General features: G+C 42.8%; 1 protein-coding gene across 4 annotated transcripts in view; it reads left to right on the top strand.

Annotated features, from left to right (window-relative positions):
* Positions 1-15,188, top strand: part of LOC128578367 (NACHT, LRR and PYD domains-containing protein 12-like) — a 39,891-nt gene extending 24,703 nt beyond the window's left edge. For all 4 annotated transcript variants that reach the window (XM_053580958.1, XM_053580955.1, XM_053580956.1 and 1 more), the window contains 8 exons: positions 4,006-4,176; positions 4,298-4,468; positions 5,787-5,966; positions 6,840-7,010; positions 7,108-7,278; positions 7,984-8,154; positions 8,274-8,444; positions 13,142-15,188. In XM_053580958.1, the coding sequence (XP_053436933.1) occupies positions 4,006-4,176; positions 4,298-4,468; positions 5,787-5,966; positions 6,840-7,010; positions 7,108-7,278; positions 7,984-8,154; positions 8,274-8,444; positions 13,142-13,223 (1,288 nt within the window). In that variant the 3' untranslated portion in view covers positions 13,224-15,188. The remainder of the gene's footprint in view (positions 1-4,005; positions 4,177-4,297; positions 4,469-5,786; positions 5,967-6,839; positions 7,011-7,107; positions 7,279-7,983; positions 8,155-8,273; positions 8,445-13,141) is intronic.
* Positions 15,189-17,372: the final 2,184 nt, after the last annotated feature.

The following is a 17,372-nucleotide window of genomic DNA, read 5'->3' as shown; positions in this document are numbered from 1 at the left end:
GGCCTCCCTATACATGGCTGCCCACATCCACCAGACACTAGGGTGAGGAAGAGAGACACATACACAAACAAACAAAAAAAAAAAAATAGAAGCAGCAGCAGTTCTGGGGATGTTGAATGCTAATGCTCTGGAATACAAAGGGGGTCATCAAAACATGTATCTTCTACACACACTTCCCTCCTCCCACCCCCTTTGCCCCATCCTCCCACTTATCCCCTTCCCCCCCCTTCACCCAGCCCCTTCCCCCCTCCCCTTTCCCTCTGAAAATCAATTTTCCATTGGGTTATGTTTCCCTTCTATTTCACATTTCTGAATTCACTGAGGGCTCTGAAGCCAGATTCCCCTCCCACAGCGGAAGCAAATTTCCCTCCTTGAAAAATTCACGGCTTTACACCAAGGGCAGTCCCAGTCTCCAGGCCTGCGAAATATCGGAGGTCTTCTCTGCTGCTGGGGTTCGGGGTCTCTCCTCTCTCTTTGGAGTTCTTCAGGATCCATTCCCTGCTCTCCTACATCAGACCACAGGCTAGTATCACAGGCCCCCCAATTGGGAGGCATCTGGGGTAGATTTGGTACTGTGGCTGGTACTGCCGGTGGGGATGGACTGGGTCCCCCTGAGAAGTGGGACAAAGGGCATGAGTATGAGTATGTGAATGAGGCAGGGAGCTGGACAGGAAGGGGCTCCAGTGAGTAGGTGGCTTGGAGCTCCTGTACCCCACAGAAAGGATAAGTAGCTGTTTCCACTGACCTGAGATCCCCCTCCCTCTGCCCCCCAACTCCCAGAAACTGCAGGAGGCCTCCATCCAGCTCCTGTGTGGCCTCTATGGAGACAGCCCCTGTCTCCGCGTCCCTTTCCTCTTCTCCTCCTTCAGCAACACCAGCAGCAACAGCAGCAGCAATAGTAGCCCTGGTCCACGCCATCGCATCTTCTTCCTTCTCACCTGCTCTGTAGGTCTCAGCCCCGCTGGCTGCAGCGATAGCCTGCTCCTGGTGTCTGGAATACCCTAGCTCCTGGAGAGAAGAGGGCAGGGCTGAGACAGGTTCTCGGGGCAGGAAGGGGGCGGGCCAGGGAACATGGGCGGGGGCCAGTGTGGGATCTTACAGCTTGGAGGAGCTTCCACCTCAGCAGGTCCCGCTCATTCTGTATCTCAGTGAGGCTGTTCTGGACCATCTGCAATTGGAAGGCCGCCTCCCTGTGGTCTATCTCCTTCTGTATCGTGAGCTCCCTCAGGTCTGAGGCCAAGGCCTGCGCAGCCGACTTGTGCAGTTTGGCGAAGTCCTGCAGCCACTGCACCCTGCACGCTTGTAAATGCTCCTGTCTGTGGGCGAAGTGCAGACCCAGGGCCAGTCCACCCCAGGCGCAAGCCTCCTTAGCCTGGCTGGGCACCTCACTATCTTCCAGGATGGTACTGAGCTTGTCTTCTACCTCCTCCCAGGACAGGGCCACATTGTCTTGGTAGAACTCAGGGCCTTTCACGTGCCCGGCTATCTTCTCATTGATGAAGGCAATCACTCTGTCATGTTGGAACCCACCACAGGGGTCGTCAGCGTTCAAGGCCATGATGGTCTAGGGCCTTAGTGGTTTTGGTGACCCTGTCAAGGTAGATAAAACAGTGGAGCCCGTGCCCCTCCTTTAGTCCCTCCCCCCTTCTGTCTCCGCCCATTTCCTTACCCTCTCTTCTCCCTCTCTCTCAGCCACTCATTATGACCCCTTGATGGTTTGCCCCGCCTTAAGTCACCTCCCCACTCCACTGCCCCACCCCACTGTTCCTCACTTCTTTAGAGAGGGGCCAGAGGAAGTACAGGCTGGCCACACCCGCTCCTCAGGCCCAAAGTTAGAATTGGGCCCCTCTCTCTTCCAGGCCTCCAGGGAAAAGAAAGGTTGGAGGTTAAACCTCAAGGCTTTTACCCTCCGATTGTTCCAAGTTCCAGAGACTGCTGGGATGGGAAGGAGCGAGTGAGGAAGGCCCATACCCCTCTACAGTATGTAAGAGAGCACACCACATGACTGAGCTCTCAAAGGCAAAAAGAGATAGAAGTGGTCAGAAAAGACTGAGAGCCAAGAAAGTGAAGCTCTTGTAATCAAGTCAAAAATGTCCTACCCACCCTCACCACATGGTTTGTCCCATGACAGGGGCCTCCTGTCTAGGTATGGAACATTCTAGAAGAGGAAATAGCCCCACCCCCTCAGTGGTTTCTGGGTAATTCTGGAAGAAGACCGTGGAGCCAGAGGTAGAACCTCATACCTTATTGGGTTCCGGACCAACCCGGTCACTCTAAATGGGTATAAACCCAGCCCGTGCCAACTAAAACGGTCTTGAATCTATCCACTTCTGCCCAACTCCTAGGTCAGTTCTCCTCATTTATTCCCCCACTGTTGCAGCCCTCTGACATCAAGTCAGCCTCTTGCCCTACTCTGTTATCAGAAGGAATCTGAATATATCTTTTAAAATTTTCAATAATTTTCTGAAATCTACAAGGTAGACCAGAAAGATCTCAGGTTAAGTTCTGCTTTGCCACTTGTCATATGACTATGTTGTACTATAACTGAATCTTAAATTTTACCTATGGGTCTGTGATCAGGACTGAATGATAAAAATGCATGTAAAGTTGAAGTAGTGCTTTCTATTATCTCATTTTTGTAAAATGTACGCAAAATGATGTGTGTGTATGTTTGTGTGTGTGTGTCTGTATGTTTCTATAATCTTGAAGAACAGAGTGGAGAAAGATATATACACCAGACTCTTAACATTCTTTATCTCTGGGAGTTAGGGTTGAACTGGAGGTTAGGAAAAAGTTTTTAACTTTTCAAAATACATCTTTCTCTGATTTTGTTTGTTATAAATAGCATAGAACTATATGTATACAAGTATTAACAATCTGGAAAATTATATACCAACATTTTAACAGTGGTTATCTTTGGGTGGTAGGGATACAATATTTAAAAAACTTTATTCTTTATATATTTCTCTACTGCAAAGCTGTTAATAATAAACATGTTTTTCAAATTTAAAAAATACATTGTTGGCCGGGCGTGGGGCTCATGCCTGTAATTCTAGCACTCTGGGACCCTGAGGCAGGAGAATCCCTTGAGCTGAGGAGTTTAAGAGCAGCCTCAGCAAGAACAAGACTTCATCTCTACCAAAAACAGAAAAAAAAATTAGCCAGGTGTTGTGGTGGGTGCCTATAGTCCCAGCTACTTGGGAGGCTGAGCCAAGAGGATCACTTGAACACTGGAGGTTGAGTGTGCTGTGAGCTAGGCTGATGCCATGGCATTTTCAAAAGTCTTTTTTTTTTTTTTTTAAACTCTGCCTTAAAAAAAAAATACATTGTTTTCCAAGTAACATCTGCTCATTATAAATGTTTTTTATGTACTTGGAAAGCACATGTCTTTTTATAATTTCACTCTAACCCCAGCCTGGGAGATAACCATCATTAATAGTCTGATATATATCCTTTCAGTCTTTTAAAATAAGTTATAACAAATAATTTGCAGTTTCTCAAATGAAGCATCTTCTCTTTTGCCTCCTGGCCCTTGCACAGGCTGCTCCATGCATGGATTGCCTCTCAGGCCCTCCTGCTTTCTCCCCTCCCATTCTCCTCATCCACCTAACTCCTATTCAATTTCTGTTAACCTTTCATGGGAACACTGAAGCATTCCTTCCTTTCTAAGTATTTTTTAATTTTCCAAACTCCACCTCAAGCTGGGCTGAACTGCACTATCTTTCCGTGTCCCCATAATACCTTGTGCATGCATGCCTATTGCAGTATTTCTCACACTATGTTATGAACCATGATTTTTAATCTTTTTCCCCATTGGCTTGGCATTCCTTGAGGGCATTGTCTGTGCCTTAATTATCTCTGTGTTTTCAGCATGTAGTATGATGGTAAGCGCTGAATAAATTGTCAAATGAATGGAAATAATTACCACAGTAAAGTGCAAACAAATGCTTTTAAAGAGAGCTCTCTGTATATATTTTTCCCTGAAACATGTTTTTTTCCACACAGACTGATTTTCTGTCACCTCACAGCTTCTTGTGGTAGGGACCTCTCTTCAGTATTTGAAACCAACCAACATCTGACATGTTTGGAGTTTGTAAAAAATACTCTGGAAGTTTCAGGAATGAACCTTCTGTGTGAAGGATTAAAACAACCCAACTGTCTATTACAGACATTAAGGTAACTGATAACAGGATAATTTGTTGTTTATGTGCATATCAGGGTTTTTTTTTGTCATGTTCTATTTCTGTAGGAAGAGAGCATGAATAAAGTAATGACTTTATTCTTCTGTTCTCTAAAGGTTGTACCGGTGCCTTATCTCTCCTGCTTGTTGTGGTGCTTTAGCTGCCGTTTTTGGCACTAGTCAGTGGCTCACTGAGCTGGAATTTAATGAAACAAAACTGGAAGTTTCAGCTTTAACATTGCTCTGTGAAGGCTTGAAAGATCCAAATTGCAGATTACAGAAGCTCAAGTAAGTTGTAACTCGTAAATATCTACTTTGAAAACTCATTTTGTGCAAAGTGCCTCTATTTAAAATTTCTACCTTGGGGATATAAATACATCACATTATGAGTTCTCTTCAAGACTGAGTTTAGAGTCTGGTAAGTCAAGAAAAAAATTAAAGATTCAAAGATTATAGTGTATGTCTAGAAATTCTTGAAAGGGATGGAAGAAAAAGTTGAAGGGAAATGATTCACAGAATTGGACTGCTTAATATGAATAAGCAAAGATTTAAAAGATAGAGGAGTCATAAATAAAACCACTATTTGTACCAAAGAAAGAATATTATATGGATGATGGTGATGGGCTGGTCTCTCTCTAAGGATGGCAAATTAGTAAATTAATGACATTTGGGCGGCACCTGTGGCTCAGTGAGTAGGGCGCCGGCCCCATATGCTGAGGGTGGCGGGTTCAAAACCCAGCCCCAGCTAAACTGCAACAAAAAAATAGCCGGGCGTTGTGGTGGGCGCCTGTAGTCCCAGCTGCTCAGGAGGCTGAGGCAAGAGAATTGCGTAAGCCCAAGAGTTAGAGGTTGCTGTGAGCTGTGTGACGCCACGGCACTCTACCCGAGGGCGGTACAGTGAGACTCTGTCTCTACAAAAAAAAAACAAAAAAAAAAACATAAATTAATGACATTTAGATAAGAGGAAAAGAAGGACCATTTGGCTGTAAATCTTACAAAGGATGATTATAGAATTTTTCCCCTGGGAGTTGAAAGAAGATATAAGGTAGAGGATTAAATTCATATAAGGGTTTAAAATGAGATTATATCAGCCTGGCACAGTGGCTCACGTCTGTAATCCCAGCACTCTGGGCGGCCAAGGTGGGTGGATTGCCTGAGCTTAGGAGTTCAAGACCAGCCTGAGCCAGAATGAGACCCTGTCTGTAAAACATAGCTGGGAGGCTTAGGCAAGAGAAGCACTTTGAGCCCAAGAGTTTGAGGTTGCTGTGAGCTGTGATGCCATGGCACTCTACTCAGGGCAACAAAGTAAGACTGTCTCAAAAAAAAAAAGAGAGAGAGAGAGATTATATCATTATATCATCTTAATATTTCCTCCCAAGCCTTTTCTCAGGAAGTCAACATTTATTGAGTTTCCACTGTGGGACACGTTGTTTTAGAAGCATTGTGTGAGTCCTTGCCACGGGGGATTAGGGGTTGTGACATGGTCAAGATTGGGGGTCTTGTATCTGTGGGTCTTTATTTTCTCTACTCATGCAGTATTGTGGATAGGGAGTGACCAGTACGCTAAAAAGTGGTCAATTCTGTCTCTGTACATTGTTCCCTCCAGGTTGTGTGCTAGCTTTCTTCCAGAAAGCTCAGAGGCTGTTTGCAAGTGTCTTGCCTCTGTTGTCATTTGCAACCCAAACCTCACTGAGCTTGACCTGAGTGAAAATCCCTTGGGGGACATTGGGGTGAAATATCTTTGTGAAGGTCTCAAGCATTCCGACTGTAAAGTGGAGAAACTAGAGTAAGTTTGTTAGAACTATCTTGTATCATCTTATGACTGTTGAACTTGTTCAGTGGGTGCTATGTGCTTGGTACTTACCAGAAGTTACCTCTCTTTATTCACTTCTTACAATAACCATGTAAGGTTGGTTTTCTTATACCCATTGTACAGATGAGAAAATTAAGGGATCAGGGGAAAAGTGACTTGTCCAAAGTCACATTGCTAATAAGTCAGGATGTGACTCTAAAATCTGTCTCCAAATCTCATGTTCTTTCCAGTATACCAGAGCTCTATGTGTTTATAGGAATGACACTAATTAAATATTAACTATATAAATAATGACTACTCGCCAAGTGTGGTGGCTCCTGTAATCCTAGCATTTTGGAGGCCAAGGCAAGTGGATTGCTTGAGCTCACAGGTTCAAGACCAGCCTGAGCAAAAGCAAGACCCCATTTCTACTAAAAATAGAAAAACTGAGGCAAGAGGATCGCTTGAGCCCAAGAGTTGGAGGTTACTGTGAACTATGATGCCATGGCACTCTACCCAGGGTGACAGTTTGAGACTGTCTCCAAAGAAAAAGGTTGCCTACTATGTACACAACACTGGGCTCGATATGAATGGAGTTATCAGAAGTTTTATAAAGTGACAAGGCTACCCTTAAGGACACACAAATATGTGCTAAAAACTGTAGAATCATTTAAAAATGCCAGATGAGCCCAGGAAAGGTGGAGGGGTCACTACGGGAGACTGGAGGAGGGGGTGCTGTGAAGGAGGTGGGGGAGGGAAGGAGCTGAAACTTAAAGGATGGCTAGGATTTAGCTACTTGGACAGAACATTTCCAGGAAGCCAAAATGATGTCAGTGGCTGATTTTTCTTTCCTTTTTCTCTGAGTAGCTTGAGCACATGTTTCCTCACAGATGCTAGCTGTGTGGAGCTCTCTTCTTGCTTGCAAGTGAGTCAGACTCTAAAGGAGCTCTTTGTGTTTGCCAATGCCGTGGGGGACACAGGAGTACAGCATCTCTGTGAAGGTCTGCAGCACCCCAAGTGTGCAATTGAGAATCTTGTGTAAGTGTTTGCTTGTCCTCATGGGCCTTGGCATTTGAGGGGCAATGAGACTGTGCTGCCGTAGTTAACAGCCAACTTGGTGTCCCCATCCTTCCAGGCTTTCTGAATGTTCCCTCTCTGCAGCTTGTTGTGAGCCCCTTGGCCAAGTCCTGTGCTCCAGTCAGAGCCTGACAAGGCTGCTTCTAATTAATAACAAAATTGAAGATTTGGGACTGAAATTGCTGTGCGAAGGATTAAAACAGCCTGACTGTCAGTTAAAGGATCTGGCGTAAGTATCATGGACTATAGCCACAGGCAGAGTTTCCTGATGTTTCAGCAATTCCCAAATTAAATGAGTATTTTTTGGCCTGTTGATTGAATCTCCAAGGAAGCAATAAATGAAGAACCAAATAATTTAGGGAGAATAAATCATCCTTTGTCCACAGTCTCTGGCCCTGGCCCAAGGTTTTTTTTTTTTTTACATGACATTTTGATTTTCTTTTTTTTTTTTTTGCAGTTCTTGGCTGGGGCTGGGTTTAAACCCGGCACCTCCAGCATATGGGGCTGGCGCCTTACTCCTCTGAGCCACAGGGCCGCCCAACATTCTGATTTTATAATGTGTTTTTCTAATGGGAAAACACAATTTTTAAAGTGACCTAGTACAGCTGGGCATGGTGGCTCACACCTGTAATCCTAGCACTCTGGGAAGTCAAGGTAGGTGGATAGCCTGAGCTCAGGAGTTGGAGAGACCAGCCTGAGCAAGAGTGAGACCCCCATCTCTACTAAAAATAGAAAAACTAGCTGGATGTTATGGCAGGTGCCTGTAGTCCAGGATACTCAGGAGGCTGAGGCAAGAGGATCACTTGAGCCCAAGAATTTGAGCTATGATGCCACAGCACTCTACCCAGGGCAACAGAGGGAGACTCTGTCTCAAGAAAAAGTTACCCAGTACAGACAAAATTCAAAATGATAGCTCTTCCTTGCTTCCTGACAGATTGTGGACTTGTCACCTTACTCCGGCATGTTGTCAGGATTTATGCGATGCACTCTACACCAATGAGAATCTGAGAGTCCTTGACCTCAGTGACAATGCCTTAGGGGATGAGGGCATGAGTATACTGTGTGAAGGGCTGAAGCACCCCTGCTGTAGACTACAGACCTTGTGGTAAGTGCACAAGGACCCTTGGTCTACTGGGATTTTGTTCTAGGCTGGATATGAAAGGGAAGGCCATGGGGAACTTGGGATAAAACTGATTTCTTTCTTGAATCTTTAATCCCTCACAGGTTAGCAGAATGTCATCTCACAGATGCATGCTGTGGAGCCCTTGCCTCTGTCCTCAACAGAAATGAGAACCTAACATTGCTGGACTTAAGTGGAAATGACCTCAGGGATTTTGGAGTGCAGATGCTGTGTGATGCACTGATTCATCCAATATGTAAACTGCAGACATTCTAGTAAGTCACTGTGGTGGAGGAAGTATGAGGGAAAGAGTCAGGACAGGAACGTTAGACTTAGTCATAGGCCATTGCAGTGAGGAAAGAGAAGAAAAACTGGACAGGCCAAAGTTATTTTACCTTACTACTAAAGTACGCAAAATTACCAATAGGCCTATTTTCCTTGGACACACAAGAACCAGGAGAGAGGTAGAGAACAAGCAGCTCTGTATTGCACAGCCAAGGGCAGCAACATGGTATAGGAAAAAGAGCATAGGGTCTAGATTTTGCTAGGGCTAGTTCAAATCCTAGCTCTAGCATCTACTAGCTCCGTGACTGTGCTTGCTTAACCTCGGTCTGTAAAGTGAGAATAGTGCTAGTACCTGACTGCCTGGGGTGGACCTGGAGATGGAATTGACATAGCAATTATAAGTCTATCTATATAACCCTTAGCACATAGAAGGTACATCATAAATGTTAGGCTCTTTCCATTTGCACTTCTAATACATGTCAGAGGGTTTAATGTGTACATTTTGAAAGTCTTCAGGACTCAAGAGGATGAAGTTGTAATGATGCGATTACAGAGGGTGGAGGTCTTGACTCTCTGTCTGCTCAATGTCCATCAGCAAGGCTAGTATGACCCATGAAGTAATTCTTAATTAGAATACAGCCATACTCTGTTGGCAGCTAACCAGTGGCCAATGACCATTCGTTTCTGGCATTCCAAATTGGAATACATAATGGAAAGTGAAGGTTGAGTGCAAAAATTCCACATTCCAAAGCCGATTTGATAGATTGAAGCATAAATGAAAACAGCATAATGACCTGATTACAAGTCTGGCTAAAACAGAAACTGGTTCTTTACTGGCAAAGTGAAGTCTGTTAGTTTCAAAGGCTGAAGAGTGTGGTGATTATTGCTTAAGCAGAGGGAATTATTTACAATTTGATAAACCTCAGGGTTAGAGATCTCTACGGTTTCTTTCTCAGAAAGAAGGGGATGGAATCTTTATTATCAACAGGTTGAAATAAGCTCAACAATCAACCTTAGTGTTTCTTTAAATGTAATTTAACATGGTAGCACTCCATAGTGTGTATGCTGCAGAAAAGGTCCAAAATAGCAGAAAGAAGAAATTATTTTGTTTGTGGCAGCACGCTAATATTTGTTTTTAATTGCAAAATGTTGCATAATTTCCTATTTCTCTCGATCTTTGTCTGTCTTTGTTTATTTGTTTGAGATAGGATCTCACTCTGTCACCCAGGCTGGAGTGCAGTGGTGTTATCATAACTCACTGCATCCTTGAAATCCTTAGCTCATGTGGATTCTCCTGCCTCAGCCTCCCAAGTAGCTGGGGCTACAGGCATTTGCAATCATGCCTGATTAATTTTTCTTGTTTTTTGTAGAAATAGGGTTTCTCTATGTTGCCCAGGCTGGTCTTGAACTCCTGGGCTCAAGTTAGCCTCCCACATCAACCTTCTCCAAGTGCTGGAATTACAGGTGTGAGTCACTACTCCTGGACCCAAGCTTTGTCTTTTAACCAGAATGCTTCTATTGTGTTTTCAGTCCAACTTTCAAGTCCCTATAAATTGTCAGTCAACAGGTTGATAGCAGTGTATAATAAGAAGTCTGAATACAAAATAAGGACACAGAGCAGACAAAATTTGCTGGCCTCAAATGAATTTTGAATGTTAGAATGTACATAAGACAAAACTGAAATCAATATAAATACATACTTACCCAAGTAAGGTGAGATCAGAGATCACTTAGTGTGGTAGGCTGGAAAGAGGAGATCCTCCTAGAAGGATATCCTCTTTGGAAACTGGAAAGGCAGGAAGAAGGTTATTTTCTAAGAGCTGCTTGAGTGCAGGGTCCGTATCTTATTTCTTACCATATTTTCCCCTGTCAACTCCCTGGCACAGTGGTTTGCATATAGTAAGTACATGTAGGAGATCAGTTAGTAATTTAGAACATCTGAAGGGCAAGGCAAGGAGATAGTAACTAAGTGTCTGTACCTTGAGAAGGCCAAGAGAAAAGGAGAGATTATGGCTTCAGAGTGACAAAGCTCACCTTCAGTAATTCTGTGGTCACTTGCTGAATACCTCTTTTGTGCCAGGCAAATGTGGTGGGTGCTGGGGAGATAAGAGTGAATAAGATATGAGATATGGTCTGTGCTCTTCAAGGGCCAGTGGGCTTGGTGGTAGAGACAGGCACATGAACCCTAATTAATGCAGTGATATAATCATGAGGTATTAACTGAACCATGAGAGGATACAACTAACTCAGCCCAAGAGGGTCAGGGAAAGCTTTTTGGAGGAAGGGCCACCTGAGTTTAGTCTTAGGATTATATCCAGGGGAAAGAGGGGTAAGGACAGGGAAGAGTAGTCCAGAGTTAGGAGATAACATGAGCAAAGGTGCCCATGCAATAAACAGCATAGTTTATGGTACTCAATCCAGTTGTGGATGAGGAATCTAGGAAGTTTGGTATTGCTGGAGCATAAAGTACAAATCAGAGTGTATCAAGAAGTGAGGCTAGGGAGATAGTACCTAGTATAGCATGTATGATGAGTAAGACCTGTTAACAGAATTCTCAGTTCAAATTCAGTCATCTCTCTTTTTCTCTCACATGCTCTAGTAGTAGAACATTTTGAGGCCTCTCTTCACTCCACCTTTCTGAAACTGACCCCAAATATGAGGCCCAGTTTTGCTTCCAAAGCTACATGGAGAATCAGCATTATAGTTGGGCTCCAAGGTTACAGATATCTTAGTCTACATTCAAACATGCAGCTGTTGCTCTGTAAAGAACCATATGTGTCAGAGTGGCTAGGTCTAGAGGAGCACCCTTAATCAGCTGCAGGTATACGTGTGCTGAAGCCTACCCTTGCCCACAAAGATTTAGGCCCTTGAGTTGAGCCAGAGATACCAATTAAGCCTTTTTCTCTTTTTTTCTTTCTTTTTTTTTTATTAAATTATAGCTGTGTACAATAATGCAATCATGAGGTACAATGTGCTGGTTTTATATACAGTTCGAAATATTTTCATCGAACTGGTTAACATAGCATTAGAAGGATACAGGTGAAAGCTTTTCTCTCTTGAAGGTAATTTTATGCCAGGGATCTTAGTCCCTTTCCCAAGCACTAAGACTTGATTAAAATACTCCCTAGCTCATCTTGATACATGTCCCTAATTCCAAATTGGGAAAGAAAGGGCTGAGAGTAACCGGTCTGTTAACTCCCAGAAGACTTCTGGGTTTCCTAAGCAAGCTGACCCACTTCCTCCCCAGCACTGAGTTCTACATATCAGGAGGTAAGGGAGCTTGTGCTAAGTCATACAAAAGATTCTAAATGTCTTGTTACACTTCTGTGTCATTAAATGTCTACATATCCTACAATTATAAAACTAACAGGGTCACTCATTTCACTCTGCTAGATAAAGATTAGCTTCTGTCCGTTAAAAACTAAAAACTGTACATTAAGCTGCTGCACACTTGAAAGAACATATACTTTCTTTTACAGTTAATGGAGTTTGAATATTAAGTTTGAAGTGTCTGGGGGACACACAGGAAGTTTTCTGGTAGGTAAGCAGCTGGATATAGGGGTGTTCCCTGAGATATGATCATCTACAGAGATGATAGCTGAAGCCATGACATTGGATGATATCTGCTAGGAAGACTGAGAAGAGAAAAACGTCTGAGGAATAAGCCCTGGGAAATACCAATTTTTAAAGAGGTGGTTATGGAAAGGAAAACCCATGGAGAGAATAGTATCCTAGAAGCTGAGAAAAAACAAATCTCAAGGAGGAAGTGCTCAGTAGTATCAAATGCAGCAGGGAAGTTCAATAGGATGGGCTCTGAAAAGTGTGCATTGGATTTATTAATTAGGAGATTATAGGTGACCTTGTCAAGAGCTATTTCAGTAGTCTGATGAGCCAGAAACTATATTGCAATGACTTGAAAAAAAAAAAAAAAGAAGAGGAAGACAGCAGAGATTATGTTTTCAGTAAGTTTGTGAAAAGAATAAGAAATGTATGGTTATAGCTGGAGGGTGTTGTGGGACTGGAGGAAGCAGAGAGTTCTTTTTTCTTTCTTATTTTTTTTTTTTTGAGACAGAATCTCACTCTGTCACCCTGGATAGAGTGCCCTAGCCTCAGCCTAGCTCACAGCAACCTCAAAATCTTGGGCTCAAGAGATTCTTCTGCCTCAGCCTCCTGAGTAGCTGGGACTCCAGCTGCCTGCCACTACACCTGGCTAGTTTTTCTATTTTTAGTAGAGATGGGGTCTCACTCTTGCTCATGCTGGTCTTGAACTCTTGAGCTCAAACAATCCACCCACGTCAGCCACCCAGAGTGCTAAGATTATAGATGTGAGCCACTGTGCCCGGAGTTTTTTTTTTTTCTTTTTTTGCCTTGTTTTCAGACAGATAAAACAAGAAAAGAAAGGAGTCCATAGAAAGAGCTTGCAGTTACAGCAGTGGGAATTGATGGGCTAATGGAACAGAACCTTGGATAAAGCAGAGGGATGGGAGTGAGAGTCCAAGAGGAAATTAAGCACTTTATCTTTTGAGACTCAGGAAAAGAGCTAAGGCTCGGGGAGGAGGTAGATAACCAAGTGGATAAAGTAACTGAGTGGTGCCATGGATGAAATGTGAATTTATTCTTGAGAATAGGAAAGCTACTGCAGGCATCTCTTGCCTGACTTAACTCAAGATTTTTTTCCTTTTCACAGCATTGACACGGATCATTTGTGTGAAGATACATTTAGAAAGATGGAAGTGTTAAAAATGAGCAAGCCTGGAATCACCTGGTAATTTCCAGAGAGAGTCCCTGAACAGTCTGCATATACACCCCTCCCCCCAAATCTGGCACTATTTTTAACAGTTGTGCAGTATTATTTTTCCAAACTGTTTTTGCTGAGATTATTAGTGCGGCACAAGCAGCAATGATTGCAATTTCTTACGTAGAACCATCCGCTAAGTAGGATGTAAAGACAGAAGCACCTTAGTTCAAATGCCTTCAGCAATAATACCTTGCACTTACATATTGGGTTACAATGTTTACTATGCTTTGATAAGAGCCCTCAAAGGTGGGAAGATGAGGCTCAGAGAGACTGTGACTAACTCCAGGTCACGTAGCTCACTGAGGAAGAATTGAGACTGGAATCCAACCAGGTCTTCCAACACCCTGACCATGCAGGGAAACAATAGAAACAAAAACACATGAATGAGTACACTTAAAGAAATAAGATACTTGAAGTGATTAAAGGATAAGAATGCATACAAATATATGATATATCTTATGGTGCTGATTTTAAATAAACATGTAATTCACAGAAGAGAGAGGAGTAAGATTAATAGGGAAAGGCTTCATAGAGGAAGTGAGATGGTGTGGGCCTGAAGAGTGAGTAGGCTTGAGATAGGTGAAGATAACAGTGGTCACTGGCTTTAAGACTGCAGAACAACAGAGTTGTGTTTGTGCGCAGCTCACCGAAAGAGCATAGGAAGAGAGAAATGTTTGTAGTAGGATTTTTTGAGCTGACACAATAGCCGTACTTCTAGGCTCTTAAGGGTGCTCTCCAGTTCCCAGTCTCAGCTGCCTTTCTGAACTTTTAATAACTTCCCAATGTGTTTGTATTTGTTCCTGGGTTCCAGAGACTGACTCACCCTGACAGCATCTTGCATAGCCTAGCATGGATCCTACAGAATTCCCAGTTTCTAGCTCTGCCTAGCTACCACAGAACACCATATGGAATAAGTGAGTGTGGAGAAAGGGAGTGCCAGGCAAGAAAATAGCAGAGTCAGTGAAATAGGAGTGATCCTGATGTTGTAGGGTGACCTCATTAAAGTGTGGTGTTATTTTTGGAAGCTCTAACTAGCTGTGTGACCCTGAAAAAGTCACTTGGATTCCTGGAACCTCAGTTTTCTTACCTATACAATGGGGATAAAGTGACATTGACCTTGCAAGACTATTTGCCAGCACAGTGCCTACTCCACAGTAGTCACCAGTTAAATGTAGCTGTATGAGTGTGTATCTGTAGTATCACTCAACTGTATAGTCTCTGATCTACATTTTCTTGCTGCGTAGTAGTGTGAACTACACATTTGAGCTAAATGCGTGTGCTAGAGACAGTGAATCTAGTGGCCAAAGAGACATACAGGGAGAAGTTATTGCAGAGAGAAGAGCCCAGCCACTCCATGTCTTCATCCATCATCTTTTATTTTCCCCTGTCACCCTGGGAAATAGTAAAGAGAATAGGTCTGTCCTGAGAAGAATGGTCAAGATAGCACTTTGCCTTCAGTTTTTGCGAGTTCTTTCCTTTTAGTTATTTAACCCCTATTTATTTAACATTTCTTATGTGCCAGGTTTTCTGATAAGTTTTGGCTTAATACAAAATGAATTAGTTTCTTTCCATGCACTTCCCCTACCATGTTCTCTGCTCCAATTTCTCTGTCAGTCTGGTAAACATCTGGTAAAATGCAGTCACATTAAGAACTCAAAGATAAAATGTTAAATGAAAAATTGCAGAACTACATGTATATCCAGTTTGTGTACAAAAGGATATACATGCATGCGGATGTGTGTGTCAAGAAAGTCTATGGAAGGATTACACATATACAAGAAACTGCTAAAGTGATTGCCTCTGGCAAGAGGAATTTGGCAAGCAGGAGTAGGTAGAGAAAAGAGGAAAGGAACTTTCCATCTATAGCCACCCATTCTACTAATGTTTTTACCATGTGCATGTATTACTTTTACAACTAATAAACTTGATGCTAAAAATAAAACTCAATCATACTCACAAGTTATTTTCTTCTTTTGAAACACAATTATTTAGAAAAAAATACAGGGTGGGTATTTATAAGCATGACATAAAAATCCAAAGAAAAAGAATAAAAGATTTGATAACATCAAAGTTAAAAACATCTTTTGTTTATTGTTTGGGATTCATTGAGGGTACAAAGAATTAGGTTACACTGATTGCGTTTGTTAAATAAAGTCCCTCTTATAATTGTGTCCTGCTCCTAAGAGGTCTGCCATACAACATGACTCCTCCCCCTCCCTCCTCCCCTCTCCCCGCTCCCTCATTCCCCTACTCCCAACCTTTTATCATCCCATCAACTGCCTTCATATTAGAATTGAGTACTTTGGATTCTTGCTTGTCCATTCTTGTGATGCTTTACTAAGAAGAATGTGTTCCAACTCAATCCAGGTTAATAGAAAAGATGTAAAGCCTCCATCTTTTTTTTTTTTTTTTTGAGACAGAGTCCCACTATGTCGCCGTTGGTAGAGTGCCTTGGTGTCACAGCTCACAGCAACCTCAAACTCTCGGGCTTAAGAGATTCTCTTGCCTCAGCCTCCCAAGTAGCTGGGACGACAGGCGGCCGCCACAACGCCCGGCTAGTTTTTGGTGGTAGTTGTTGTTTAGCAGGCCTGCGAGGGGTTCGAACCTGCCAGCTCCAGTGTATGAGGCCAGCACCCTAACCGCTGAGCTAAGGGCACCGAGCACTATCTTTTTTCTTTTGGAATTATAGGTACCTGCCACAGCTCCTGGCTCTATATATTTTTAATTGTTTGAGATTCATTGAGAGTATAAAGAAGTAGGTTGCACTGATCACATTTGATAAAGTCCCTCTTATAATTGTGTCCCACCCCCAAGAGGTGTGCTGTACACCTTGACCCTGATCCCCTTTTCCCACTCCCTCATTCCCTTACCCCACGCTTTGAATGAGCTCATCCTACTGCCTTCATATTAGCATTGAATACATTGGATTCGTGCCTCTCCATTTTTGTGATACTTTACTAAGAAGAATGTGTTCCACTTCCATCCAGGTTAATACAAAAAATGTAAAGTCTCCATCTCCTTCAATGGCTCAGTAGTAATCCATGGTACACATATACCACAACTTGTTAATCCTTTCCTGGGTTGGTGAGCATTTAGGCTGTTTCCACATTTTGGTGATTGTAAATTGAGCTGCAATAAACAGTCTAGTGTAAATGTCCTTATGAGAAAAGAACTTTCTTTTTCTTCTGGGTACTTGCCCAGTCATGGGATTGCAGGATCAAATGGGAGATCTAATTTTAGTTCCTTGAGGATTCTCCATGCTTCCTTCCAAAAAGGTTGTATTAGTTTGCAGTCCCACCATCAGTGTAAAAGTGTTCCCTTCTGGGCAGTGCCTGTAGCTCAAAGGAGTAGGGCACCGGCCCCATTTGCTGGAGGTGGCAGGTTCAAACCCAGCCCCAGCCAAAAACTGCAAAAAAAAAAGTGTTCCCTTCTCTCCACATCCATACTTGTATCTGCAGCTTTGAGACTTTGTGATTTGGGTAATTCTCACTGGGGTTAGGTGATATCTCAGGGTGCTTTGATTTGCATTTCTCTGATGATTAGAGATGATGAGCATTTTTTCATAAGTTTGTTAGCCATTCGTGTGTCTTCTTTAGAGAAGGTTCTATTCATCTCTCTTGCTCAGTGATACATGGGATTGTTGAGTCTTTTTTTATTATTAATTTGAGTTCTCTATAGATTCTGGTTATCAAGCTTTTGTCCAATTCATGATATGCCAGTATCTTTTCCCTTTCTGGAAGTTGTCTGTTTCTTTTGGTTATTGTCTCCATAGCTATACAGAAGGTATTCAGTTCAATTAAGTCCCATTTATTTATTTATTTTTTGTTGCAATTGCCATGGAAGTTTTCTTCACAAAATCTTCCCCCAGGTCAATACCTTCAATGCGTTCCTCACACTTTCTTTGAGGATTTTTATAGTTTTATGCCTCAGATTTAAATCTTTTACCCATCTTAAATCAATTTTTGTGAGTGGAGAAAGGTGTGGGTCCAGTTTCCGTCTTTTACATGTGGTTATCTAGTTCTCCCAGCACCATTTATTGAATAGGGAGTCTTTGCTCCATTGTATGTTTTTGTTTGGTTTATCAAAGATCAGAGGGCTGTAAGACGTTAGCTTCATCTCA

The sequence above is a fragment of the Nycticebus coucang genome, chromosome X (assembly GCF_027406575.1).
Source record: "Nycticebus coucang isolate mNycCou1 chromosome X, mNycCou1.pri, whole genome shotgun sequence".
Classification (NCBI taxonomy): domain Eukaryota; kingdom Metazoa; phylum Chordata; class Mammalia; order Primates; family Lorisidae; genus Nycticebus; species Nycticebus coucang.
Note: the sequence above shows the minus strand (reverse complement) of the source record. Positions and strands in the feature narration are given on the sequence as shown.